This window comes from Musa acuminata, chromosome BXJ3-8, assembly GCF_036884655.1.
Source record: "Musa acuminata AAA Group cultivar baxijiao chromosome BXJ3-8, Cavendish_Baxijiao_AAA, whole genome shotgun sequence".
Classification (NCBI taxonomy): domain Eukaryota; kingdom Viridiplantae; phylum Streptophyta; class Magnoliopsida; order Zingiberales; family Musaceae; genus Musa; species Musa acuminata.
Genome location: NC_088356.1, coordinates 11,441,244 through 11,469,173, shown reverse-complemented (window position 1 = coordinate 11,469,173; position 27,930 = coordinate 11,441,244). Strand labels below are relative to the sequence as shown.

Sequence of the window (27,930 nt, the reverse complement as noted above, 5' to 3'; positions counted from 1 at the left end):
TTCCACAATCATGTTTTTTGCCCAACAAAGACCACACTACGTGGAACATTTTATTTTGATTAATAAAGAAGATACCATGCGTGGGATTGGAACAGTTCTGAATACTGCCGTGTACCTCATGAATGAAACTCCTATGACATCTTATCTTGTCACTATTTTAGTGGAATGCCCAGTGGATTCGCTATCTTACAGTGAAATGAAATGGCAATATGCATCTAAAGATGTAGGATGTTGCTGGTCTCAATCATCAGCGCATGCCATCACTGAATTCTGTGCGAGTGGAAAGGAGCACAGGCGATGACGTCGGACACCGAAGTGCTTCCACACCACCAAACTATTATTTATTGCTGCTCGTAGTGCCTCTTTACATCATGCAATGCAACACCTTAGATCCAACTCTCGTTAGATCCTTGTCAGCGGAAGAAATCAAGAGTCTGCGAAGGAGGAACATGGCATGCGACAGAAGAGCAGCTTAATAGTACAGGCCATGAGAAGGTTTTGTGGACATGGAAATCCCAACACCCGCTGTTCCATTCCATCAAGCACACAATACAGAGCACCCTATACACGTAACGCTCCACCGCCCACCCCGGAAGCACGAGCGCCCTCAGGCGGATGCTGCTGCGGCCACGCACACGGGGAGGTCCTTCTCGAAGTTTGGCGGCGCGCTCAGGATCGGATTGCTCTCGAAGAAGTTCACCGGCTTGAGGTCGAAGCTGGCGGACACGGTCGGCATGATCGGGTAATCTTCCTGGCAAGGGATGTGGTGGAATCCCAACGTGTACCACAGCACGATGTCCCTTTTCTCGATGGCCCTGTCCCTGCACATCACAACCTCTCATGGTCACTTCACTCGGAGACGAAGAGCACCCACAACTCACCGTTACATCAGTACTGCAGCATCGTTCCTTACCTCTCAGACCAAACAGCCAGTGTGTCCTCCCCTTTGCTCTGGTACACGAACAGCCCACCCGCCCATTCCTCGCTCTCGTTGTACGGTGTCACCCATATCTAGCATCCAAAGGAGGCGTCAGTGCGAGCGTGGAAGTGAAGCTGTGAGTTCTCATGGTAAACACGGTCCTCATCACCTGGTTGTTGGTGAATGCGCCTCTTCGCTGCGGAGGATCGTCGTGGTCGAGCAGGCTGGCCGCCGTGGCAGCGGGCACCACCTTATACCCGACCGGGTTGCCGACCCTCGTGGTCTTGGACGGATTGATCACATGGAACTCCGATGGCTCGTACAGCTTCATCTTGATCTGCGCGTCCTTTTCGGTCTTGGCGACCTGCCTAGTGGCCTTGATGTAGCTCGTCCTCGGCGACTCCCCGGGGTTGGCGTCCTCTCTCGCCATCCTGACCTTGACGAAGGAGTTGTTGGCGCCGTCGACGTCCAGGTCGAGGTGGAAGGTGATGTAGTGGTCGTGGATGACGCCGATCACGTTCTCCGACAGGATGGTGCCGTACATGTCCTCGTTCTGCGGGAATTGGTTCAGGTGCGAGAACGGGGTTCCTTTCACCATGAGAATGCCGCTGAGCCCAACCTGCTTGTTTCATTTCAAGCACAGAACACATTGCATCGCGAAACTAAGACTCTCATGGTGTCAATATGCCGTAGAGCAATACGTCTAAGAAACAGAGCAAGCAGTGCCGCCGCCGAAGCATACGCTCGTAAATAGCATCACCAAACAGAGCACATCTCTGCATCTATTTGTACAAGAAGAATCTACAGCTATGATCTTTGTATGTTGTCTTCCGATGCAGGCATCGGTTGAAGCCTTGCGATCAAGACTTCCTAGATGAGGAGCTGACGAGGACAGGAAGCCTAAGATTTTTTGCATTAGTGAAATCCAACAATTGCGGGCTAGAAGCGTTGGATGCAGTCAACTTATGTCGTTGGCTCCTGCCATCAACATGTCCTATGTCCTATGTCAGACGAATTACGTTGCCACTTGCTAACGTAAAGAGGAAGAACAGAGGGAAGAAAGGAACAAATGAGCAAAAAGATCCGAGTGCATGAACGCAAACCTTGACACGGATCAGCCCATCTGTTTGGAACTCCCAGTCGATGATGTAGTCGTAGTTCGCCACTGACGCTGCCATCCTCGCCATGAGCGTCACCTTCGGCCTCGCCTCCCGTATCTGCTCACAAGTCACACTAATGATGCATTTCATTCGATCAGATTGGCGTGACCGCCTTTGGATTGTGTGTTCTGTGAGCTTACATCCATGCCAGTGATCGGACTCTCGGAGTGGCGCCACGCGATGTCGCCCGCATACCGCTCGAAGATGCATACCATGTTCTCCCTGACGTAGGGCCGGCCGTCGGCGGCGGCGAACACGCCATCCATGTAGTGCGCGTTCCGGGGGCAGTCGTTGAGCGGCACGAGCGGCATCGCCTGCAGGCCGAACCCGTACTCGCCGGCGTCCATGTAGGTCTTGAAGTACCAGGCGTCAGTCGGGTCCATGTACGGCACGAAGAGCTCCGACACGAAGCCCTTGTGCATGACGCCCCGCCACTCTCCGGTGTCCGGGTCCCTCGCCCGAACTCGCGACACCACCACCCCGGCCCGCGCGTCCGCCTTGAGGTGGAACTCCCACCCGGCCCACCGCACCATGTGCCCCCCCTCCTCCACCTCGAAGCTTGGCCCCGCCGGCTGCTCGATCGATATCGGCTTCAGCCCCAGCCGCGGCGGGTCATCGTTAAATCCCGCCACCGCCTCGTACCGGTACTCGGTGCCGGCCGACTTGGGGATCGGGATGCCCCGCCCCTGTTCGGAGATGCTCACCACCTCCTTGGTATCCATGTCGAGGAGGACGGTTAGGCCCTCAATAGGCCGCATGTAGAAGTTGGCCGTGCCCTCCGCCGAGTAGCACTGCACCTTGATCAGCCGCCGGCCTTCCTCCTTCTCGCCGTACCAGCCGGGAGAGATGGGGAGGCAGGCCACGTCCGAGAGGCGCACGCCTCTGGCGAGGACGGTGCTGTTGAACGCCGCGTCCGACAGCGGCGCCCACGTCGAGGACGACATGTCCTCGATGGTCATGGTGGGGAACCCGGAGGCCGGGATGGGGAGGGTGGTCAGGGCGCCGGAGGCGAGGTCGACGGTAAGCGCGTAGGACTCGCCCTTGAAGCGCGCCACTACCGAGGCGCGGCGAGCGGGGAGAGGAGAACCTTTCGACCACGCCTCGACGGAGGACTTATCGGGCTCCGAGAGGGTGAGGGTGTGAAAGATGACGGAGGAAGGGGAGGAGGAGAAAGGAGGCTGGGAAAGGAGGATGGACCGGGCGGCGGAGATTTCTCGCAACGTCAGCGGGTCGAGGGGGTGGCGCGGGACGTCGTCGGAGTGGTCACGAACAGCGGCAGAGGAGGAGGAGGCGGACCGAGTTGTGGATGAGGAAGAGGAAGGTGTGGTCTGCTTGGTTTGGATGCGATTCTTGGAGGTGCACCAAGAGGAGAAGCGGTTGCAATCAAGTAAATCAAGCTCATCGGCGGCGGGGGAGGGGAGATGGATCCATGAGCGGGTGAACAGTAGGAGGACGACGGCGGCGAGGATGAGGAAGAGGAAGCGGATGAAGGAAGTGGACTCCATTGTCCTTTTCGACCTAAGCTCTATGTGGAAACGAAGTGGGGGGCGTGGTGGCGTTTAAGAAGGACTAGTGAAGGCTGACGGCATAGATTGAGACAGAGCAAAGGACAGCTCTGCCGGAAATATCGCTGGAGAATCTCCTAATTTTCTCTCGGAATCAACACATTTCCATATTTTTCTGAAACGACATAAATAAACGATCACTTCCCAAAATAAAAAGGAAGGCTTGATCGAGCAATTATTGAAGGCCAAGCACGCAGCAGCCAACACGCTCTGACGAGGATGCCATTAGTGGACCCAATTTGTTTGTCAAGATTCGAGATGGCTCTTCTGATTCTTTTGGAATCTCCATGATTCCCCTACTTTTCGTACGGTGTAAAATTAAATATGTTAATCAATGCTCTTTCGTGAGGAGTCAAAGTCAAATTGTTAAATTAAAAATTAATTATTGAAATTGGATGTTGGTTCAAAGCCTATATCTATCACGGTTCGATCTTAGTCGGTATACTCATTCGGCTTTGTAGATTTAGAATCCTATAGAACTGTGTTAGAGATATTCTAAATATTTTTTCTCTAATACTTAAATTGATTTTAGATTTAGATTTTCAAAAGTATTGAATTAGTATCTTGAGAATATATACGATGAGTCATTTTACGTTGATTCTTATGATTATCATTCTTACGATCAATTACGAAAAGTGAATATACATGTTCTTCTTCGACTCGGGAGTGTTTAATTTATTACAATCTGCTCATATGGATCTTGCTTATGTTATAGTATATTTTTTAGCTCATAATATTGTCTCATAGTTTTTAACTCGACCATTCAAATATGATAACTCATGAGCATATTTTTTGGATAAAATTATAACTGTTTAAGGTGCTTTTCTTAATAACTAAGGAATGTATTAAATAAGTTAGTTACTAGCTGTAGAACACTTAATTTTAAAATTTTAAATGATTGTTTCATATACTAATATTTATTTTGATATTTATGAGTTAAAAATAACTTCAGAAACTGATGATATTAGCACAAGCTCTCTTGGAATGTTCTCTTAAATTCTGTATCTCTTAGATACGTCCTTAAATGGTGAGTCTTGTGATGATTTTTCTGTATCTATTTGTGATTTTAAACTTGGTATTGAATTTTATTTTTGATCTTATGAGTTCGTTATTTTTCTACTATCGATTTTCTTCCTAAATTCATTATGCATTACCTCCAGTATCAATCATGTGTGAATTTGGGATAAGTAATATATGCTTAAAGAGAAAAAAAAAAAAAAAAAAAAAAGACAACTCCCCAAGTCCAAAGACTGATTCAATACGTGGGTGGTTCTCCCTTACATATGGGAGGAAGTTTAGATGATAATTCATCGACAACGCGGAACCAGCGAGAATCGCGTTTCGTATCTTACTTGCATATATTTGTGCCACGATTCTATCCTCTCCTGTGGAATAAAGAATGGGCAGTGCAGGGCGCCCCTCCCCTGGAAACGTGAATCTATATCTGGTGGTCATGGCTCCCGAGAGACAATACAAGTTGATCATAGGTATCCGAACCTGCCTGTCGTGTTTGGTTTTGTCTATTTTGAATGCCTTTGAATGATCTTACAGCGGTCATTTGGGATCCAAATCCGATCTCATACATGGAATATTTGACACGGTCATTGTCAAGGGTTCCAACTTCCATGCACTGATGATTAAAGGCCCATTATTGGCCCAAGCCCATTCAAATAGCTATCGTTTCACGGGAAACGCCTTCTATTTTGCATGTAACAAATTAGACTACGAGAAATTTAAGATCTCCGGATGGGGGGTTTCCTATAAAGAGGAGCGGAGGGTTTCCCGCTCCCCTCGAGGCTTCGGGGTTTGAATTCGGGTTTGTTACATCTCCCTGCTTCTCGCCTCCCACGTTTCGTGCTCCAAGAAAGAATCGAGCGCCCGAAGAGCTTCCCCTTCCCCTTTCCCTCCCTTCCCGCTGCCCTTCTATGCTCCCTACGCGCGATCGGACCGCCGGCTGGTCCTTTTGCAAGCCCCGCTTTACCCCTCCTCTCCGTCGCGATCCCCTTCCTCCGTGGGTCGGTTTTTATCGGAAGCCACCCAAGGAAAGAAACCGGCCTAGAAGCAAACGGCGAATGGCTCCCGCTCGGCCCTCCCCGAGCCGCTCACGAACTTCCGGGATCTTCTTCCTCCGACGCATTGTGACCTTATTCGGATGGGTCCGCTCTCTGCGCCCTAGGTGAGATTTTCCAGATCTTGTAAAGACCCCCTTCAGTCGGCCGCCCCAATGACTAGATCGGGGCGGGTGCCGCTGTGTCGAGGGGGCCGTCCTCTCATATTACGCCATGGCCTCCCCGAACCTTCCTCCGACGATGCTTTCAGACCCTTTTCTGATGGCCCGCTTTCATCATCCCCCGTAAGATCTTCCAGGCTTGGCGAATATTTCCGTATATTTTGGATCGAAGTTTCCAGATCGTCCACGCTGGATAGATCGGGACGCATACCGCCTTGATGGGCGGAGCCACCCTCCTGTCTCGCCGTCCCCAGTTCCATATGACCTCTCCAGATCTTCCTCTTCTAATTCCGTTGAAAACCTTTCTGCGAGGCCGCTTTTTGCACCATTTTCAAGATTTGGTGAAGAACCCTTTTCAAGTCATGGATTGAAATTTCCCTTCTGATCAATGGCCAGATCAGGGCTGGCGCCTGATTGCTCCTGGTTCGCCCTCTCTGAGTCTGTCATGACCTCCGCAAATCTTCTTGAAACCCTTCTTCCATGGTGCTCTCTCTGATAAGATTTTCCTTATTTAGTACAGAATCCCCAGGAATTTCGTATCCAAATTTCCTGGCCGACCAAATTGTAGATCGGGCTCGCTGCTATGATCGGAGAACAGGCCTCCTTGCTCTCTCCGTCGGCCATGTCCTCCCAAAATCTTCCTCCTCCTGACCTTTGAAACCCTTTCTCCGGTTTCCCGATCACTGCACCTCTCCAAGTCTTCTTCCAATAGTTCGAAACAACTTTCAGATGGCCCGCTCTGTGAAACCCTTGCGGTATTTTCCACATCTGGTAAAGAAACCTTACGCGTTTATCTTATCTCTCTCTTGCTTTTCAGAACTAGAATTGAACTAGAGCCAATATCGTTTTCCCAATATCAGTTAGAACCTGGATTTTGGAAAGATCATTTTGAAACTAGCTAGATGCTCCTGAATTGGTTTACGGTCAAAGCTAAAGAATCTAAGCCTATGCATCATGTTCTAGCATTTCATTACGATTCTTCTGTACTAGGCCTAAGTTTTGGATTTGTTGGCCAATGGTTTGTAATAATCTTCAATTACCGCACATCTGGCTTTTAATCCATCATGTTCTTCTTCTGCATCGGTGTATTATTATTAGTATAAGACAGACTCTTTTGAGGGAATTTGTTTTGAGATATAATACATTCTTGAAAATGAAACATCTACATAGTTTTTGGTTGGCACTCTAAACAGGATATTTGATGTAATGCTTATGTATGTCCGTGTCTTTTGATATATTCATACTTTGCACAGCATATAGAGAGACGGTCGAAGACTTAATAATCTCATTTTAGTTGGGTTTGGTAGCCGTTTTAGGCTTGTAAATAAAGGTTGTGTTATGTGGACACTTGTGAGAGATTATCGGTTTATAACGGACAATTTTAACTCTTTGTTGTGCAATTGTTCAGAGCTTGTAAAGTCTATTTGTAATTTACATTGTCTATGAAGTGTTTTTGGAAATGTTTGCTTGTGGATCCCGAATGAGATGTTTTCTTTATCTTGTTTTTTCTTTTGTGGGTTCTAAGGGATCATAGGAGGCTTCGGGGAGGGTGACATTTGTGGACGGATACGTAAGGGTGTCACACGACTTAGACAAATCCAACTAAGTCCGTGACAGATGGTATCAGAGTGGGACAAGCACTCATAGAAACATTTGACGTGCAAACGTTGGGGACCTAGCGGGGCTGCGTTGAGGGCAGTCAGCACACGCGCGACCGTTTCGGGGGAAAATAGACATAAAGATGTAGGGAAAAGGAGTCGCTCGGAAGAACGGACATATGAGATTAGCATTCAGAGGAATGACCAACCCTTCGCGCAAGAGGCATTACGAGAACAAGCAAGCTTGAAAGAATCCGAAGCGCACAAAGGTTGTGATGGCTGAGTTCGAGCTATGAATCGATGTTGACAACTATACTTGATGTTGTTCAAGGCAAGCGAGACGCTTAGTAAAGGATAAGACAATGCAAGGTGGAATTAGTTGTTCAGCAACCGAAAGAGTTGTGTAAAGCTCACAGAGGTAAAGGGAATTGCTAACTCAAAGAATTCGGTACTCATGCATGGGCGTGTATGCGGACGATGGAATGTTCACGGCTATCCCAAGGAGATCGAAACTCGACGTCATGGATCATTGAAACTTTCTCTTTAGCATGTGAAGGATACGTCCGTAGGAGGCTGAAGTATGTAGCGAGTTCAGCATGTTGTTGCCTTGAGTTGTGTAGTGGGGGCTGTATTGACGTGGAGTCGCAATCTAGTAAGTACGTTTATAGGAGGCAGAACAATGCACAGTTTGTTTAGCAAATCGGAATAGTCCGAAGGGGATGATGGTCTCCGAAATGAAGAGAGATATTGCTCTAACGGGATAGACATCCAAGAGGGATAAGTTCCAACTCTTCAGAGGGAGAATCATGTGCAACAAACCGTACATGTTGAGGAGGAGTACCTCAACAAACAACAACTCCACGAAGCTCAATGAACCGAGCAAGCGGTGAGGAGTTGTCGAATGATCTCACTTGAGAGAATGCATTAGTGGATGCATTATGAGATCAAGTGGGGGAGCGACCCAAAGCAACACAAATGAAAGCACACTTGGAGTCGATATGAAGATCGGACTTAAAGGAGGTTGACCCGTGGAATGGTGGGCGCAAGGGCCACCATCAACTCAATGCAAAAACGAGGAGCGAAGCAACTTGGCGAAGTACCCAAGCCGCATGAAGGGAGCCAGCATAGAAGATGGAACATGGAGCGGAGGCACAGTGCTTTCCTTGGACAAAGGTCAAGGACATGAACTCTTGCAGAGGCAAGAGCAGGATCATGTTGTTCCATGAGTCCTTCATTCTGATGGAGCGGACTCATCTTGCATGGTGCCAAAGACGAAGGGAGCTTCTGGGCACATGCACCTTATCTCGGAGAAGCATTTGATGGAGGAACTAAGGCGACTCAACTTGCGGAGGCGGAGTTGGGTTCAGAAGGCCTTGGCACGGGGCAAGAGGACACGGAGGTGGGTACTCTTAAAGAATATGCCACAGTGTTACTATTCAAGTTGCCATGAAGGAAGCGGTGCGCAGCGAAGATTGTGCTGGTAGGGGCAGAGGCCTAGGATCCAGATAATGGTGCACTAATTGCAACGAAGTCAGAAAACTTCGGGAGCTACTAGGCGATGGACTATCCTAAAGCGGTGCTTCATCTAGGTGTGACTCAAGAGTGGATGGATGAAGGTCGATTGTCAAAGCAGCAAACAAAATCGAAAGTAGAAGAAACCCTGTGATGTATTGGCTAAGGCTACACATGGAGGGATCACAATTTGTATTCATCCCACAAGGATCATAATGCAATGGAGATGTCACTAGGAGGCGACATGGTGCAGCGGATCATGGTGGAACAGTTCGTGACAATGCGATACACATGAATGTGTCCCGTGATGGATTAGATCATATGGATGTATAATCGGAAGCTACTGGAAACTCCACTTCGGTGAACAACACGACGACAAGAAGGGTTATGGATTCAAGGAGTGAAGGTCATGGTACCGTAGAGGCGGGTCTTCCGTGCGTGCATCGAATTTTACATCGAATGAAAGCTTTGGTCATCAGCATATGGGGGCTGTGTTCCACCAAGGAAAAAGTTTGAATGCAAGTACCAGTGAGTCTCATGGGAGGAACTTGATCATGCAGAGGTATGATCGAAGCAGTTGGAGAGTTGGACTACTCCAGAGCTTATATTCGCTTAAGGGAGCATGGCAAGTCAGATGACAAGGTCGAGTAAGCGAACGTTGCTACTAAGGAAGCTAAGGAAAACAGAATCGGTGCAAACCCTATAATGTGATGGCAGAGGCCATGCATGAGAGTTACAATCTGTCTTTCCATCGACCAAAGGGAGCTATTTGGAGAACACAGAGGTGTTAAAGCAGGGGGTCGAAAGGGGCGAGGAAGCGACGATAGTCCAGAGGGACTTAGCTACCCAAAATCAAGCATAAGTTAAATGGAGGTAGACTCGGAGGAGTGCTACAGAGACATATCTACTGATCGTGAAGAAAAGGGATGTAGATGCGAGGCAACGGATAGTAGGGTCATAGGCATGGCAGCGCCATGGTACCGCAGAGGCGGGACTTCCGTGAAAGCTATTGATCCCTTGCTCTCATGGAGAGAGAGCGCTTGGTTGTGAAAGGGGCCGAGGAGGTAGAGCATGCAGAGGCAAACTCAAGTACCGAGACAAGGCTGAAGGGCAGAGGCCAAGGAACTTCGTAAGACCGATGTCAACGAGCTTCTTATCAAGATAGCCGAAAGTGAAAGACTTTGGGTCATGCAAGAGTGCACGACCAAGGAACGAAGCAAGTAGTACGTGATGCTGTACCTTTGTTACTCAGTGGAGTAGGCGGTCGGGTTGATGGAGAAGATGGTACAATCCCAGAGGCGATCAAATCTATTAAAGAATTACTCCAAGTTGGGGTGAAAACTTTCTGTATTCCAGAAGTTCGATAGCATTGAGAAGGTGAATCATAATAACTAACTCAACACAAGGAGTACAAACACTTCAAGTGCTTCAGAAGTGTGAGCAAAGAGCAGGCGAAGACCAGTAACTAGCTCGATGTATGAAGTATAACCTCGAGGAGGCGGGCGAAGTCAAGTAATCTTTACCTTTTTAACTCTGAAGAGAATGGGCGAAACCGAGTACCCTAATTCTCTTATCTATCCAACAGAGGAGCTCTACATAGGTTCAAAGACCCTTCGAAGATAATAAAAGATAATAGTTGTCAAATCCTCACCAATGGTGATCAGTGCTACTGAGAGTAGATTGTCTACTTCATTTCCCAACGAAATGTCAATCAAAAGCGGAAGTGATACGAATCTACTTGGAAGTGACAACTAAGTGAAAGAAGAGTCAATGAGCAAATTTTGTGGAGGAAGGACCCAAAACATCAGAAGTTTGCGAGGCGATGCTCGTTAAAGCTCTAACAAGCATCCACCCAGTTCAAGCAGCATGAGGCATTTGAGAGATTAGCACATAGTAAAAATGGCCTTTTCCTTTATCCGGAGGATTCGTAGAAACCAACAGGGATCAACACAACTTAGCCAACCCCACATTAGAGTCTGAGTCATTGGTGAGTTGAAGCAGCATGGCGGATCAAAAGGTTCGACTACTCAAAAATAGCAGTGGAGAGCAGCTAGGAGCCAAGAGGCGCATTGCAGCTGGAGTAGAAGATTGAAGACTCAGTAAAGACGTGGAGTTGCAGTGCCGGCAAAGGCTTCAACGAGGACGTTGAAGGAATAAGTGGGGGAGAATAGCACGGATAAACTTCTAAATAAGATGTTTGATGTAATGCTTATATATGTTCGTGTCTTTTGGTATGTTCATGCTTTGCACAGTATGTAGAAGGACGACCGAAGGCTTAATAGTCTCATTTTAGTTGGGTTTAGTAGTCACTTTAGGCTTGTAAATAAAGGTTATATCATGTGGACACTTATGAGAAATTATCGATCTGTAACGGACCATTTTAACCCTTTGTTGTGCAATTGTTCAGAGCTTGTAAAGTCTGTTTGTAATTTGCATTGTTTATGAAGTTTTTTCGGAAACGTTTACTTATGGATCCCGAATGAGGCGTTTTCTTTATCACGTTCTCTCTTTTGTGGGTCCTAAGGGATCATGGGAGGTTTCGGGGAGGCTGACTTTTACGGACGGACATACAAGGGTGTCGCACGACTTAGGCAAAACCAGTTAAGTCCGTGATAACTCAATAATATGAAGACCCTAATGCACACCAATTGAATTCTTTGGTAGAAAAAAATTAGTTCTCTTCGTATAGACATTTCTCTCATAAATTTAAATGCTCAGTAGGATAATCTTATGAATGTCTTCTATCATATTTGCAAGGGACTATGGGAAGTTTCGAGGAAACTGATTTTTGCGGACGGACATGCAAGGGTGCCGCACGACTTAGGCAAAACCAACTAAGTCCGTGACAACTCGGTAATATGAAGACCCTAATGCACTCCAATTGAATTCTTTGGTAGAAAAAAATTAGTTCTCTTCACATAGACATTTCCTGCTCATAAATTTAAATGCTCGTTAGGATAATCTTATGAATGTCTTCTATTATATTTGCAGGAAGAGTTGATATCTTTATCAAAATTTGTACCTTCATGCACTTTCATATTCCGTGTGCTTTTTTGGGCTTGATGCGTCCATTAGAGGAAAAAATTAAGCTAGTAAAGAATGACTGAAAATGCTTGCCTGCTTAATAAGTGAAAAAAAACATTTATATAATTTTCATGTAAGCTTTTACATTAAGAATCCATTTATAGGTGAAACACTAATTTTTTGTATCAAAATATGTACTTGTAATTATTTTGAGGCTATATTTTGCTTTCCATTTTCATTAGGTGTTTTACAACACAGGCATACTGCCCTTTCAGTTGTATCTCCTAGGCCTGAGAATGTTAACAAGTACTGTATAGATGACTGTTCTTAATTTTGCTGCTGGAATTGTGACTGAGGTTTTGGTATGTTCTCGTAAGGAATGCTTCTTTTGATAGTGTTCTCTGTTAGAAGTCCAGGTAGCACAAAGGATAAACTAAGTTGAGGCTGGCAACAGGGTCTGAAGGTTATCACAAAACATTGATCATGTAGAAATCAAACATTAATGTGAAACTAGACAGCATCAATCAATTGAAGGTATGATTTGGTCAGTGGGCATTGATCTAATCTTTTTGTTCACATTTTTCCATGCAACACAAGGAGAATGAGAAAATGTCCATTGTGAGTATTTTATGCTTTTAGTTTGAGTGTAGGTATTCCATTACTCAATATCTTTAAGCTGAACGAAGCATTGCTCGATTGTATCCACCTTTCGTGAAAACAATTTGAAGTATACTGACTCGGAAACATCCACTTAAAAAGAAGTAAAGAATATATTGTTGTAGCTTTTATTCAGAACACCTTTGCTCCCACTTATCATAGAAACATCTCTAGACCTGGCAACGCAATTCCAGCATGTTTTGTGGAATACTCTTGTTGTAGCTTGCACTAAAACATGACCTTTGCCAGTTTATGCCTTCTGATTGCTAGTCCAATGATTTTGGATTAGACTAAAATGACCTTTTATGTGGATGAAACTTAATTTCTGTATTGGTTTTTAATTTTCTCATGCCTTTTATATTTTGCACCACAAAATTTATGTATCTTTTGGAGGAAAAGAATAGGTATCACAACGCACAACAAATGTTATCCAAAAATTCTTTTGAATTAGTTGTCTTTTTTATTTGAATGTTGCTAAGAAATGGGGGAAAGGGGTACAAACGAAGCACGATATTTTAAAATGTTTTGTGGGGATTAAAACTATTAAATACATGCTGGCAAATATATATAATACGGCAAGAACATCTAAAATGCAAACAATCAATTTAATTATATAATATGGTTTTAGCATATATATGACAACATATCCTCTATATTTTTATACTTTTACAATGTTGTACTGCAACAATGTGACGATAAATGAAGCTTGCACGAGAATGGATAAGGGAATCAAGTACTTTCATGCTGCCAGTCTCTCTGCGCAAGAAGCTGGCATTTAAACTATGATCACTGGGTCCCGTATATTCAGGCTGAAGGTTACCGTTACTGGCGCCACTGGGTCCCATAGGTTCGGGTTGTTGAGGATCATCCGTGGCACCACTTTCTCCATGTCCAGAAGGATTATCGTAGTTTGATGTATCATCACCACCTCCATCTTCTAAACTATCTTGTACTTTGTCTGGCTGTGCTTCAACCCCAACCCGTCTTAGATGAAGCTGCCATATCTCTGGTTAAGTAACGCATGAGGCAGAATAACTGCTAACGAATCTGAAATATTTACCTGGAGGTACAGGTTGACCTCATCAGAACGAGAAAGAAAAGGGAAATCACCACCGGTCTTGAGGATTGCTTGACTAGCTCCAGGAAATCTTTCGCTCACTTGATCTTTCAGCTGTTGGGGAATAGCACAGTAGTCGTTTGTCTGCAGGGAATTGCATCAGTTAATGAACATGGGACCAATCACAGTGCCCTAATTCAGTGTCCCTCTTCCTCTCTCTATATTATGACATCCTTTCCTTCCCCTGGCCTCTGTGTCGCCATTGGCCAGCAACCCTGTGTTCTAGCAACTCTTCCTATACACATCAACCATTCGAAGCTGCTGATACTACCCAGCCAAATACGTAAGAACCACCATTAAATTAATCTAAAACAATAGTCAGATCCAAAGCCAGAACAGGTCAGAATGAACCTTTTATTATCAACTTTTTAACATTGTAACATTATAAAATTTTGGTTACCTTGTATAAATGAAAAACTGAAATCATAGCAGGCCTAATTCCATATTGAAATCAAACTGACGTTTAGGTTGGGCACCATGACCTCAGTGATCCATCTGGGATCGACAACCAAACAGAGAGCATATGAGTTCGAGCAAAAATAGTTGTATTGAAAACTAAATGCTTCTATAATCTAATATGGGCCCTCTGAAAATCCAAATGAGCAAACAGATGGCTGTTTATTAAAAACTATGCACCAAAACATTATCGTTGCAAGATATTGGAAATCCATTATCGTTGCAAGATTGATTTGCTTCCGTCAGTAACACCACAAAAATCTTATCTTCCTTAAAACCTTATGGGAGAATATGATGGCATCTGAAAAGATGGTGGCAACTTCAGTTTTGATAATAAGGTTTTTTTTTTCTCCCAACAAGAACTAATTGTTCACATGTAATTAACTAAAAAGTTTTTTGGCTTGGCAAAACATGATCATAGGGCGATGTAGAATAAAGAACGGTGAAACCATACATATATACATATATACATATATACATATATACATATATACATATATACATATATATATATATATATATATATAAATATATATATATATATATAAAGAAAATTTTGGGGGCATCTCCTGATAAATATGATAGAATAACATAAATTTAAAATAAAAAGATGTAGGTATTGAACTTACATCCATGATAGTGATGAAGGAATCTGAGAGCAACAGAGGGCCAACTGATGCAACATTAACATTCAGCTTTAACCTTGATGATAGATCCTCCCTAGTCAAAGTCTCAACCTACACATGGAAATGTTTCTCAATATTATAAGGGAAACAAAAGTAAATAGGTGCCTGCTTGCTTCATTAATAAAAAGGAAAATGATGCTCTACATCAACCGATGATGGACATTTAAAAATATGTGGGTGTCTCCTGATCTAGCAACTTAAGAAAAATATCAAAGTGGAAAAAGTTCATCATTTAAAAATGATAACAACCGAAGAAAAAAATCATTTACAAATGCTAACCCACGAAAGGGACAGGACAATATGCAAGCTTAGTCACTCAACCCATGGAAGGACAGGACCCTCACCCACCTTGAATAACATGTGAAATACATACTGGCAAGCAAGAATAATTTTTTTTATAATTATAAGCTCCACATAATTCAAAAGTTGGTGAAAAGTTGAACTGTTCCAAGAATGAATGTGGCTTGATATTAAGAGACTATGACTAGTATTTGTTGGCTTTGCCTTGTCAACATCACCTGTTTGTGGCATGTATCTTCTTATACTTCAAATCAAGTGTGAAAGAAATTATTTATCTGTCTCAAAGATTCTCCTTGTATTCCTATGGAAAGATCAGCTACTGGGATTATTTTAAACCCCCCATCAAGCACCGGGACTGGAACAACAACTACAGGCCACTAATTTCTTCTTCAAGCAATTTTGTGGAGTCAATAAAAAATCAATTTTATAATCAAGATATTTTTGTAGTTGGGATGTGCAAATCAGGAGCCATACTGGTTCATGATTACCCAAAGAGGTATCAGTCCAAAAGATTAAAATCCTCCATCTTAACACAGCTAAAGTTAACATAACAACTGCACAGTATACTTGTACAGATGAAATTCAAGAAGCATATTCTATCTAACTATTTTAAGCTCAGCAGACAGAAAATGAAGTGAAACAGCACGTGTGGAACTTGGGGGTAGAATCAATGGTTATAAAGGATGAATTATACCGATTAACATAACTGGATCATGTCAGATTTTATCATATGCTACCCCAACAGAATTTCTACTAGTACATTAAGTTCCCTTTTGTCAAATTAATATTTAAGATTATTGTTTAACGATATTATTGCAATAGCATGCACAACTCAGCACTGGTAAATTAAGAATACCTGGAAAACATACTGAAAGGAAACCATTTAAAGATAATGGATCACTTAAGCTGGACACATTCTCATGAACATACCTGTGCAACAACAAAGTCTACTGAGTCAGCAATGAATGGTTCATGTGGACCATCACGAATTCCTGATAAGATGTACCGCTTCAGCAAAAATGAAGGTGTCCAGTTAACACTGCAATATCAAAAGAATAAAGTCCAAACAAAGCTCCCTTTTGGCTGGAAGATAATAAAGTTGGCTGGAAGAGTGATACTAGAACATGGAGTATGAAATATTCCACCCCATATCAACCATAAGAGTGTTATGCATGCAATCAAATTTCCTTGCTTAACAACTTCGTACATGATAAAGTAGAAGATTATCGGTGCCAAGGCTATACCAAGTATAAACAAAGCTTACAAAGATACATAAACATCATTTAACAAGATTATTAAGCAAAAAAGGAGCTGCATCTTTATCAACACGTTTTTAGCATGACAACAGAGAAAAACTGGTTACTCAAATTTTATATTTAAGAATGAGCAGTTCAAGCTTTATCTAGTATTTAGCAAGTTAAGGCAAGAAAAATACACTGAAGACCATGGCATGGAAGCTGCAAACTTGTGTGTCTCCAAAAATGCATTTGAAAGAACCAATGACTTAACTCGCCTTGGACGGTGTTGAGCAAACACTAATGCAAGGAATCCACCCAGTGATGTTCCATAAAGGTGTACCTATCATACAGTCAAGTCATCCACAAACTAAACCAATTTGGTATTATATGCATTAAATTTTGATTTGGATGTAACAACAATACAGCTCAAAACATTACTTGCATGTCTTCTCTAGACTTTAAAGAAGCTAGTTGGGAACAAAAAGTTTGAGTTATACATGGATATATTTAGCTTATCAGCATGTGTTAAATTCTCACCAGGCCATTCAATGTGTAGAACATAAAGATTCTTTAGATTATTTATACTTCTAAGCAAGGAATGACGTTTCGCTCGAAAAGGACGGTATGCACTAATCCGAGTAACAACAAGTAGACAAATTGCCCCCGGTCCGGTCCACCATATAAAAGGGGAACCATGATCGCTTCCGCTTCTCTAGAACGCCGCCTCAGCTTCTCACCGCGATCGACGCTTCTGTCTTCTCATCGTGACTTCTCACCACGACCGACCTCCGCTACTCACGCAAATCACTACTGACAACCACTGCTTGCCACGATGTTGCTGCATATAACCACCATGCATGATCTTTGCCCAAATCACTTCTCGAGCATGCCTCTTCTCCTCTTTCTCTTCCTCCTCTACTATCTCCTCTTCTTCCTACCTCCTCGCTTTGTTCCTCCACCGTCCCTTCCCTTTCTCCCTCCTTTTCTACCTCTCTAAAACACTAGTACTAACTAGTATGTACCGGTCCACGAATCACCGAGACGGGTCCAATACCCAAAACAACAATCCTTGCTTCCAAGGCCGGAGACATGTTAAATCTCTAGTGAAACATGTCGATTGGTTACTTCATGTGATAGTTCTCTACCAACATCACACTCCAACAAGAACTTCAAACCACCAACCCCCCTCCAAGACTCCATAATGGCTGCAGTACCACCACCTCTCCAAGCCCGATACTGCTTATCACCTACTTCACCTCCTCCCTCGGCCATCAAAGAAGCTGCATAGACCGAGTATTTCATTGAAGTCATTTGCCAACCACCCTGATTGCAAGAGGAAGCCCTCAAGATCTCCCACTACAACTGATATGCATGTCTACCCAATAACATTAGCAAGAAAGACTTTATCATTAACATCTCACTAGAGCATGATGACTATTCAAGCAGAAGCTGTACTATGAGGAGAATCACTTTTATTGACCGCTCACCACCATTATCTACTGGACGGCAGAAATTGATCCAATATGATGAAGATCAGCAAAGCATAAGATGTAGAGTTGCATCCTTGAGTTCCTTTTTTGCGAGTTCGGAAGAAATGGAGAAACTTCTTTCATTTCTATAGATAGGTCTATAGATTGACCCATGTGACTATGATAAACTCACCTGCTATATTAGTATTAAACAAATCACACAGATAAACTATGAGCAGTTAGCATTCAGTCACATGAATTACACTGCTATCAATAAGTGGTATGACTGCATCTTGCATGGCCACCATCATACCAAGCACCTGATCTTCACTAGACACATGTAAGTGATGCTTATCTATTTAAGGTAAGAAGAAATATACTTTCTGAAATCATTACTGAAAAGAAGAGTATACTCTCTAACATGCTAAAATCCAAAAGAACATAACAATTATGCAATTGGATATTAGAGGCAACAAAATTTCGTGAACAAATGCATATACATACATGATATATACTGAGTGTATCCAAGAATTTCTCAAATGCATAAGCCCACTCATGGTGACTCCAAACATGTGGTACATCAACAGAAATCACTCGGTAACCCTGCAAAAAGCTCATGATTATACTCTGGCAAGTGCCAAATATTTTCATGTTGCAAAAACTGTGGAGATCAAAAATGATAATATTACTGCAAAAAGATAACAGACAACAACGGTGCTGATCCAGGAAAACAAACAGATTACTATGAAATACTGCAATGCAACAATACGAGGAAGGAGTATTTTCCTTTTCCTATCTGTGCAGGATACAAAACAACATGGCATCCAGAGATTAGAAACAAAACACCTGCTGCTTGCCTTTAACACCTTAATTTGGGTACAATACAAATTTGAACAGCGCTTTTTCATATACATGAATAATAAAACAACTGGACCCTTAAATATAACAAGATCAAAGTTGGTGGTTAAGAATGACATCAAGAAAGGGAAAGAACAAGTCGGTTGAATATAATAATGATCAATTTTTTAAAAACCTTTCAAGAAGAAAAAGGAACACGGTATCTTTTAGGAGAGAGAGAATATAACATCAGATCATTGGTAAGATAATCATTTATATCCAAAACAAATACAAACAAAACAAGTATGAACTTAATCAAATCACAAGAAAAAAACATGCACAATAACAGAGTTATCCCCTGATTTCACGGCATTAACTGAAAGAAGATAAAACCAATATTTCATTCAGGAATGATGCAAAGATTGATTTACCATTATAGAGAGTTATCTATTGCAACATTCACAGTGCGTCCAATCAAGTGGCTGAACATCATATCAGATAGGACTTATGAGTAGCAAGTTCAAGTATAATACAAGGTATTAAAAGGACTAATGGGGAAATTGAGAACATGGTTAGAAACTTGGGTAATAATAGTTGGTATTTGACATGGATTAAAAGCAAGTAAATAATCAAACAAAACTAGGAAAGCAGTGTAAATCATCAAAAAAGAAACTAAGAAAACTTGAGGTCAAGAAGTTTCACTGTCTCATTCCTGAGCATGTTGAAACCAATGTTGTTGGCAAGTAAAAATGTAACCAATATCAAAATGACAGGACTCAAGACTTGATGAAGAGTACAACTCTACTCCTTGTGCCTAATCAGCAGGTTGTTGTTCTGATGTTCTATGGTATCTCTTGATAGAGGCTTTAGTGCTTATAACCACTTGTTAGTAGAAGTTTATAATCCTGCCAAATTTTATAACAAACAATTATGCAAATATGTAATAATAAGTTTCTCAAGTCATCACAACATACATAACAAAAACAGATCAACAACAAATTAGAATATCATAGAGATTGAAAAAACAAGTTCAGCCAATACCTTCAGTATATTGTATACTCATCTCACATGCAGTAGCTGCACAACTAATTAATTATCCTTTAGCCTCAATTTCCCATATTAGGGAGTCTCTAGGGTTTCATAGCGAGAAAAAATACTGCAATGTATTTTGTTGAAAAAAGACAGGATTTATGAGCCTTACACTTTCCTGGCTCCAAAATACTCTTGTAGCTTTTTCTCCTATAGTTTTTGTATTATCCAAAGTTCTGTAAAATTATGCATATCACTTTCTCTTAGTTACATCTACATAAATGATAAAATGATAATCTTGCTTTCAATATCATGCATAATTAATTTGGTATTACAATAGCTAATCATGTGTTGTTATTTGAATTTCCACTAGTCCAAAAGGAAATTGGCAACTACAGCATCAAAGAGTGTAATCACCGACAATTTCTCCCTTAATATAAATTAATTACTATAAATGATATATTACTTTATTACTAACTTCTATATCTGTGTACTATAGTTAAGGAAATAATTAAATTTAGTTTTCTTAATCACATGGATAAGTTAGGAATTCTACTAATCAATTAAATTATTAATTGATTTATTTCCTAATGAGTGATTTGATATTCAGGAAGTAAATAGTTTACATTCAATTTTTGTGTGTGAACAATAAGATATGAATATTATATTACTTTCTTTATGTGTGAAAGTAAACGAAAAATAAATTAAAAATAAAAATTAAATTATTACTTACCTTTCGGAGAGATCTCATCTTCTCCTATATAAAGGGACTACTTCTCCCTCATTCTCCACTAAACCTAACAATGGGAGGATTGAGGAGATAACTTCCCGAGGAGATGATATCGAGGAAGGGATAATCGAAGAGAGGTAGGATCCTTTCTTTTTCAATTAGCTTTGATTTAGGTTTTGAAATCTTGATATTGAGATTATTATTATTTTATGATGCATAATAATATTTTACTTTCAAAATTTCATGAGTAGTAAATAATGATAATTGATTTGAGATGTTATAATGATTATTTGATTTATCTCAATCTCTTGAGCTTAAGTGAATTTTAATATTGATTTAATTATTAAAATTCTTATTTTTGGATTAACATAGTAGTTCTAATTTATTTAATTAGATATATCTATGTTTCAAAAATTATGTATGAATTTCTATAATGTAATTAGTTTTAAATTTAAGATCATGAATTTAAAGTTTTAATTAATGAATTTGAGTCATTCTTTAATAATTTTAAATATTGAAATATAATTTGATAAGAGAAGTCTAATTGGGGTCTGACTTGAGTCAAGTTGATCGATCAGATCGAATCGACTCAACCCATGTGGTCATGTACGACCTAGCTCATGTGACCAAGTACAACCTAGCCCATATGACTTGGCATGACCAAACCTATGCGGCCGGGTAGAAGCCAGCCCATATAGTAAAGTACGACCCAACCCATGTGGCCAGGCATGACCCAACCCATGTGGCTAAGTACGATATAGTCCATGTGGTCATGTATGACCCAGCCCATGTGGTAAGGTATGAACCAACCATATGGCTAGGCATGAGCCAGCTCATGTGGTTAGGTACGATCCAGTCCATATGGCCATGTATGACCCAACTCATATGGTAAGGTACGACCCAACCATGTGGCTAGGTCGGCCAGCTCATGCGGTAGGTACGACCCAATTCATGTGGTTAGATACGACCCCAACTCATGTGTCTAGGACCAACTCGCGAGCCAAGCAAGGCCTAGTTTAATGGCAAGGCTCAGCCCAACTTATAAGTGAGGCTTAGCCTAGTTCATGAAGTTAAGCCTGCCCAACTACACGATTGGCATTAGACATATAGTCGCTCCTTTTATATAACCTGTCGTACTTCAACTCAACTTAGTACTTGGAACAAGTATATGCAGTGTATGTGGAATATATATATGCAGTGTATGTGACCCGCCCAAGACTCAGGTGGGTTGATTCGGTTTGGGTTAGCATTATACGACATAGTACAATTTCCTCCCTCTCTATTGGTTCGAGCTCATTAATTGACTAAATCAAACAGGTTTGATCAGTTAAAGCTGGTTTAGGGTGATTCCACACTAACTTGACTAGTTCAAACTTATTTGACCTAATTGAGATCAATCAAATCTAAATTAGACCAGTCTAGGGTGATTCCAAATCGGTTCTATAAGGATTTGATGTTGGTTCTATTAGATCATAATCGAATTGAGTTTGGTTTAAGTCAATTGAACTATTTCAATTAGAGTTTTGGTTGATTGAGGATAATTGAGATATTGATATTTTATGCTTTGATGATTTAATGAATTTAAAGGTTCAAACTTATTTGACCTAATTGAGATCAATCAAATCTAAATTAGACCGGTCTAGGGTGATTCCAAATCGGTTCTATAAGGATTTGATGTTGGTTCTATTAGATCATAATCGAATTGAGTTTGGTTTAAGTCAATTGAGATATTTCAATTAGAGTTTTGGTTGATTGAGGATAATTGAGATATTGATATTTTATGCTTTGATGATTTAATGAATTTAAAGGTTTTATCTGAAGATGTCATTTGAAAATAATTATTGGTTTTCTATTTTATTATGTTTATGATATTGATATGATGAGTATCATGTAGTAGATGTGACTAGACTAGTAGTTCACATTGGGAGTGCAACCTATGAAAGGAGCTACGGGCCCATCATAATGCGGAGCCACCGATGAACATAGTCTAGCAGATTTACATCAAGTATGGTCTCTCATAGTATTTAATCATATTGATTTCTTGATGTATGCATGAGTGATTAAATGAGTGTAAATGAATGATCATGAATGTTTATGTATCCCTGCCGAGGGTAGGTATGGCGATTCCCTTCGAGGATTAATGGGCCGTCAGACGTTATGATTAGACAGTTCCTCCATCCGCTGTTGGGAGGAACGTGTCCCCACTTGAGCGGGTGAGGGATACCACTCCATCCGCTGTTGAGAGTGCGATATGAATTTGTTATTATGTATGTGTTGCATGTGGCTGATGCATAATTTTGTTTATTATGTAAGAAATTATCATCATTTTTCTGACGCATAAGTTTTATGATGAATAGATATATTTTCTTATTGAATTATTGATACTTGTTTATATTTCATGAATATTGAAAATTAACTTTATGATTTTTCTAAGGTTCCTACCAGCATGTGTGATTGCTGATATGTTTTTATTTTATATTTATTTTCAGAATAATTTATTACTATGTAATAGATCTGAAGATTGGGTGGAAGAGACTTGTGACCTTATCAAGAAGATATCATTTTTTCTGGTTAATAGAATATTTACTACTATAAAGACAGATTTGAATTCAAAAACGAATGAAAAGAAAAGGAGGGAGTTTATTATATAAATTATGGATAATAAAATACTGATTTATTATTTTTTTTATAAATTCGGGATGTGACAAAGAGTCTTCTTAAGATCCAGTTGGAAACCCTTTTAGTGGAATCTTAATATGGAAGTGCCAATACAGTTGCTGCATTATGTCCATATTTTTACATGGAGAGCCTCATGATCCGAAAGATCTTATCCTTAAAAATATGTTGTATTATGATAATGAAGATCTTACATGAAGAACTGTCTTTCACTTCCAAATAACTCCAAAATCATAGCGGCAGTTGAAATATGAAATTAACTATTTTTTTCTAGTCAACACAGTTTTGGAGTCATAGCAAAACAAAATACTAAATAGCAGTATTACAAGGTGAAAATCTAATTCCCCTGTGGTACCTTCATTGAAAGGGACATGATCTGTTTGTAATAGACATCTGTAGTGCCTGCAATTCCAGGGATACAAATAAGAGGAGGTACAGTCTTGGGGCCAAAATCATAGTATCTCCACTGTTTATTTTCAATCTGCACAAAAATGTTAAGCCAATATGATCAAGACACACATAGGCAACAACAACACAAACTAACAATCAAATCTGTGATATGAAATAACACAATAAAAAAAATCAGTGGCCTGAATCAACCTGGCTTCATTGGAAGCCTTACAAAAACTGACATCCATCCCACACTTCTTCTTGAGTGGGATGGCATATCCACCCACTGGGTCAAGCGTTTGTAAACACATAAACTAGTTCACTAAGTGTGCTTCTAAATCTGCTAAACCATATTAGTTTATTGTCTTGCGACAGAACATGGCATGCAGCGCTTGATATTTTGAAACTATATTAAGGTATGCAAACAATTAAGCATTTCGATTGAGGTTTTACTGAGACCACATGTTATAAGCAGAAACCTAGACTTTACAAGTGACTTACCACCATCAAACTACAGAGTAATTGACCTTCAAAATTTCCTACGACATCAAAAGTTTTCTAATGTGGTTCACTGACATTTATTATTCACTATATACTGATCAACTCTTACCTAATGATCCCAACAATAAAGAGCAACCTTAGTTGAATGGGTTCACCTAAGGAGCATTTGTAACATATCATTATATGCTCTGTGCGCATTTTCGCCAAATCAGATAGCATGTCGCTGACAATCGCTGGTAACCAAACCCTTTCTTGACTGCAGATTAGAAATCCAGCAATGCAACTATAGAAAAGCACTACCACTACAAGATCTTATGGCTCTTACGTATCTCCAAATCAAGAACAAGAAATTCCCTCATTCTATTAGAGGCAAAGAACGATGCACGGGCAAGTGCGAATAAATTTAGGTCAAGTGAGATGATCGAGGAGCAAAGAAGAAAGAGATTCTAGAAATGTATTGTCATACCGATACATCAACCATCAAGAAAGGTGGCAATCAAGTCGACATATACCCCAAACAACGAATCCCAATCCCAGGTCAAGAACTACGTCTCGGACAACCGGGTTGACATCAACCCCTTCCCTGAACCGCAGATCCAAACTATCAAGCAACGCAAAGCAAAACAACTTCAAGATCCGACGGTTCTTGCGCGCCCACCGATTCAAGAACACCAAAATCTCTCCTCCTCCAAGAGGAAAAGAAAAAAAATGCACAAACCACAGCAGATACGGTTCGATCAACCGACGATCTTCGCAGATCTTACAACAGCAAAGTAGAATAAGAAGTTGGGGTGGAACGTACGAAGATCTTGTGAAGGGGGACTTGCGACTTGAAGTAGACGTAATCCCCAGGGGCCGGTGACATCCCTCCCTCTGGTCTCAAGAATGATCGCGACAATAATGTTAAGGGTGTCGATCAGAGAGAGAGAGAGAGAGGAGAAGGGGAGAGGAAGAAAGGGAAGACGTCGTCGTCCGACGATGAGACGGGAAGATGCCGAGGATGAGGAACTGGCGATGGTTTTTGCTAAATCTTGAAGGCCGGGCGGCACTATAAACCGAAGGTGGCGGATTTCTTAGGGGTCGTTTGTTCGTCTGGGGATGCATAATGCAATTATACAGCGCATAACAAACATGTGGTAGACTGGTCGCTACCACCAACCCGCCTCAACAACACAGCTTGGGTGGCCGCACAAGCGGACGAGATGGGCCAATCCCGAGGAGGGGAATGGAACGGGTTGTTTAGATGAATAAGGATTATTATTATTATTATTATTATTATTATTATTATTATTATTATTATTATTATTATTATTATTATTATTATTATTATTATTATTATAATATGATTTTTATTATCTTGATAAAAAATATTATACTCGACTTTTACATTAGTTATGTTATTTTAAAATAAGACTATCGTATTTTTTTTAGACATATAAATATTATAACTGCAGAACAACGACTCAAAACATAATATAAATAAAATTATCAGGTTTGAAATATGTATTCTTATTGATTTAAAAATAAAAATAGAATAATATTTTTTTAATAAAATTATAATATCTTTGACACCTCCATAAGAATATTATAAGTCTATATAAAACATTATAATTGATATGTTTATCTTATGGACCGATTGAATGGAAAGGATAGAAGATCACTTTTGAGATATCATGTTAAGAGCATTTTTGAGACTATGAGAAACGATAGATACTAATAAAAAAATAAAAACAATGGAAAGGAGAGTGGGTGCCTCTTAATATCTAGAAAAAAATTAAAATGAGAAGAAATTTATCTACAGATACAATTGAACTTTTCATAATTTTGTTTACGAACCCAATCATAATTTTTACATGATTGAGATGACTTTCTAAAATTGATATAAATAAATATATCAATAAAATTTTAGATCAATGCCTTTATTTTATTATGAATTATTCGGTGTATCATTTTATAAAACTAACCTTTTAATACATCCTCATACGGAAAATTATTGAATCTCGAATTTTGATGATGAAACAAATTTATAGTGTTTATCTGATGTTCGTTTAAGTGATGTATGACTAGCTTCGATCAAAAAAAGTAAATCGATTAAAGTAGGAGGAATCAGACGTTGGGCAGAAGCAAACATATCAGAAGATTAGATGTTAAAGCCAGAAGATCGATCGACGTATCGGTAGAGAATGCTTTGGTCCGTGAATTCGGGCATCGGGCCAAGAAGATCGGACATTGCGCTAAGGAGATCAGATATTACAAGAAGACAACATGTTGATTAGGCAATACGTTGAAAGGAGATGATGATACGCCGAAGGATTGAACGAAGCACTGGAATAACCAATGACATGCCGGACAACATGGGATTCGCTTATAATAGATTATGTCTAGATCGAGTTTAATTGAGTCAGTTTATAATCTAATTAGGCTAACTCAATTAGGGGTCAACTGGGTTCAAGTTTGGGCTGCGTTGGGCCAAGTAAAAAGGTCCAAATAGTGACCTAACAGATGAAACCGTCATGGCATAGTCTCAAAGACTGTGTCAAGCGGTGGTATCATTGGTCTTGGCGGTGGTACAGCTCAGACACAGTCTCCGAGAGATTGTCAGGCGGTGGTACCACAAGTTTGGACGATGGTACCTCCCGGTGTCAGGTTGTAGGCGATGGTACCGCCTAGTGTAAGCGATGGTACCGCTCGTAACCCGAAATATCGAGGATTTGAATTTTGGCTTCAAGTTTTCAAGTCATTTGTATCACACCCCAACAATAATCCATTCCAGGATCCAATCACACATTTGAGGATATTGAGAAAGCATCCAAGTCATTCATATTCATAATTTTATAATTCATTAAACCTGTGCAGTTTAAATTCATATACCATATCACTCGATGAATCATAAAATCTAAAACCAACTCATCAAGACAAGAACCACCTCATAAATCCACAAGTGTCGGATTCTATGTTATCACAAAAATTGATATTTACCATATGTTCATATCATTATACAAATTAAACTTATGCTCCAAAATCTAAGAGGTTCTTTAAACTTTTACAAAACTCGTAAGTTCATATTTACCATCAACTTTCCATTAGACACTAAGTGTACTTATACAACAAAAATATATTATCCACTAAAGGTTTGCCCAAAGTCTTCTATCTTTTCATAGCTTTAGCCCAATTTAAACATTTTAGCAAATGATAAGTTATCCTGAAAAATTTATATATCAACGAGGTGAGCATATAGAGCTCAGCAAGCGACTAACATATCCATAGTGAAAGAGGATAGTTTCAAACAAATAAGATATCAAATACAAGACTAGGATATAAGAGTTCATAGATAGCCACTCAACGAATGCAGAATTACAATGTCATTTTATTCGAAGCATATTTTGTTCATAACAAAGGAGTAAGATTAGTTGGAGCAAATTATTGACGTAAGGAGCATTTCGAGACATATCAATGGTGTATGAAATATTACGGAGCATATCAACATATGAAATATTTCGAAGCATATCAATGGCATAGGAAATGTTTCCAAATATATCAATGACATATGAAGCATTTTAGAGTATATCAATGGCGGATAAAACATTTTGGAATATATCAATAGTAGATGAAATGCTTCAGAATATATCAATGGTATATGAAGCATTTCGGAGCATATCAAGGATGTATGAAATGTTTCGGAGCATATTAATAACAACAAATAAAATATTTCAGAACATATCAAAGAACAAATACGAAACAAAATCTTAACATCGCATTTGACATTGAACACAATTCATTCTTATCCAAAACACATATAAAAGCACATAACCAAAGCTTTGGATATCATATTAAAC

General features: G+C 40.5%; 2 protein-coding genes across 6 annotated transcripts; both read right to left on the bottom strand.

Moving 5' to 3' along the window:
* Nucleotides 1–316: 316 nt before the first annotated feature.
* On the bottom strand, nt 317–3,642 carry LOC135644916 (amine oxidase [copper-containing] gamma 2-like). The gene is made up of 5 exons (XM_065162890.1): nt 2,220–3,642; nt 2,023–2,136; nt 1,089–1,538; nt 914–1,011; nt 317–821 (listed from the first exon to the last, which is right to left on the bottom strand). Exons 1-5 carry the CDS (start codon nt 3,582–3,584, stop codon nt 608–610), a joined length of 2,241 nt encoding a protein of 746 aa, XP_065018962.1. The 5' UTR covers nt 3,585–3,642; the 3' UTR covers nt 317–607.
* A 9,609-nt stretch (nt 3,643–13,251) lies between these two features.
* On the bottom strand, nt 13,252–25,201 carry LOC135584363 (uncharacterized). 5 transcript variants are annotated; one of them, XM_065162894.1, is made up of 9 exons: nt 24,897–24,908; nt 23,559–23,684; nt 19,200–19,673; nt 18,436–18,534; nt 16,660–16,802; nt 16,155–16,263; nt 14,868–14,975; nt 13,726–13,866; nt 13,252–13,660 (listed from the first exon to the last, which is right to left on the bottom strand). In XM_065162894.1, the coding sequence occupies exons 3-9, from the start codon at nt 19,200–19,202 to the stop codon at nt 13,316–13,318; spliced, it is 948 nt and encodes a 315-aa protein (XP_065018966.1). In that variant the 5' UTR covers nt 19,203–19,673; nt 23,559–23,684; nt 24,897–24,908; the 3' UTR covers nt 13,252–13,315. The 5 variants fall into 5 exon arrangements, 4 of the variants coding, with proteins under 4 accessions (XP_065018966.1, XP_065018964.1, XP_065018963.1 ...); XM_065162892.1 differs by lacking the exon at nt 19,200–19,673 and having other exon boundaries at nt 13,252–13,627; nt 24,897–25,201; XM_065162891.1 differs by lacking the exon at nt 19,200–19,673 and having other exon boundaries at nt 24,897–25,199.
* Between the last annotated feature and the right edge of the window lie 2,729 nt (nt 25,202–27,930).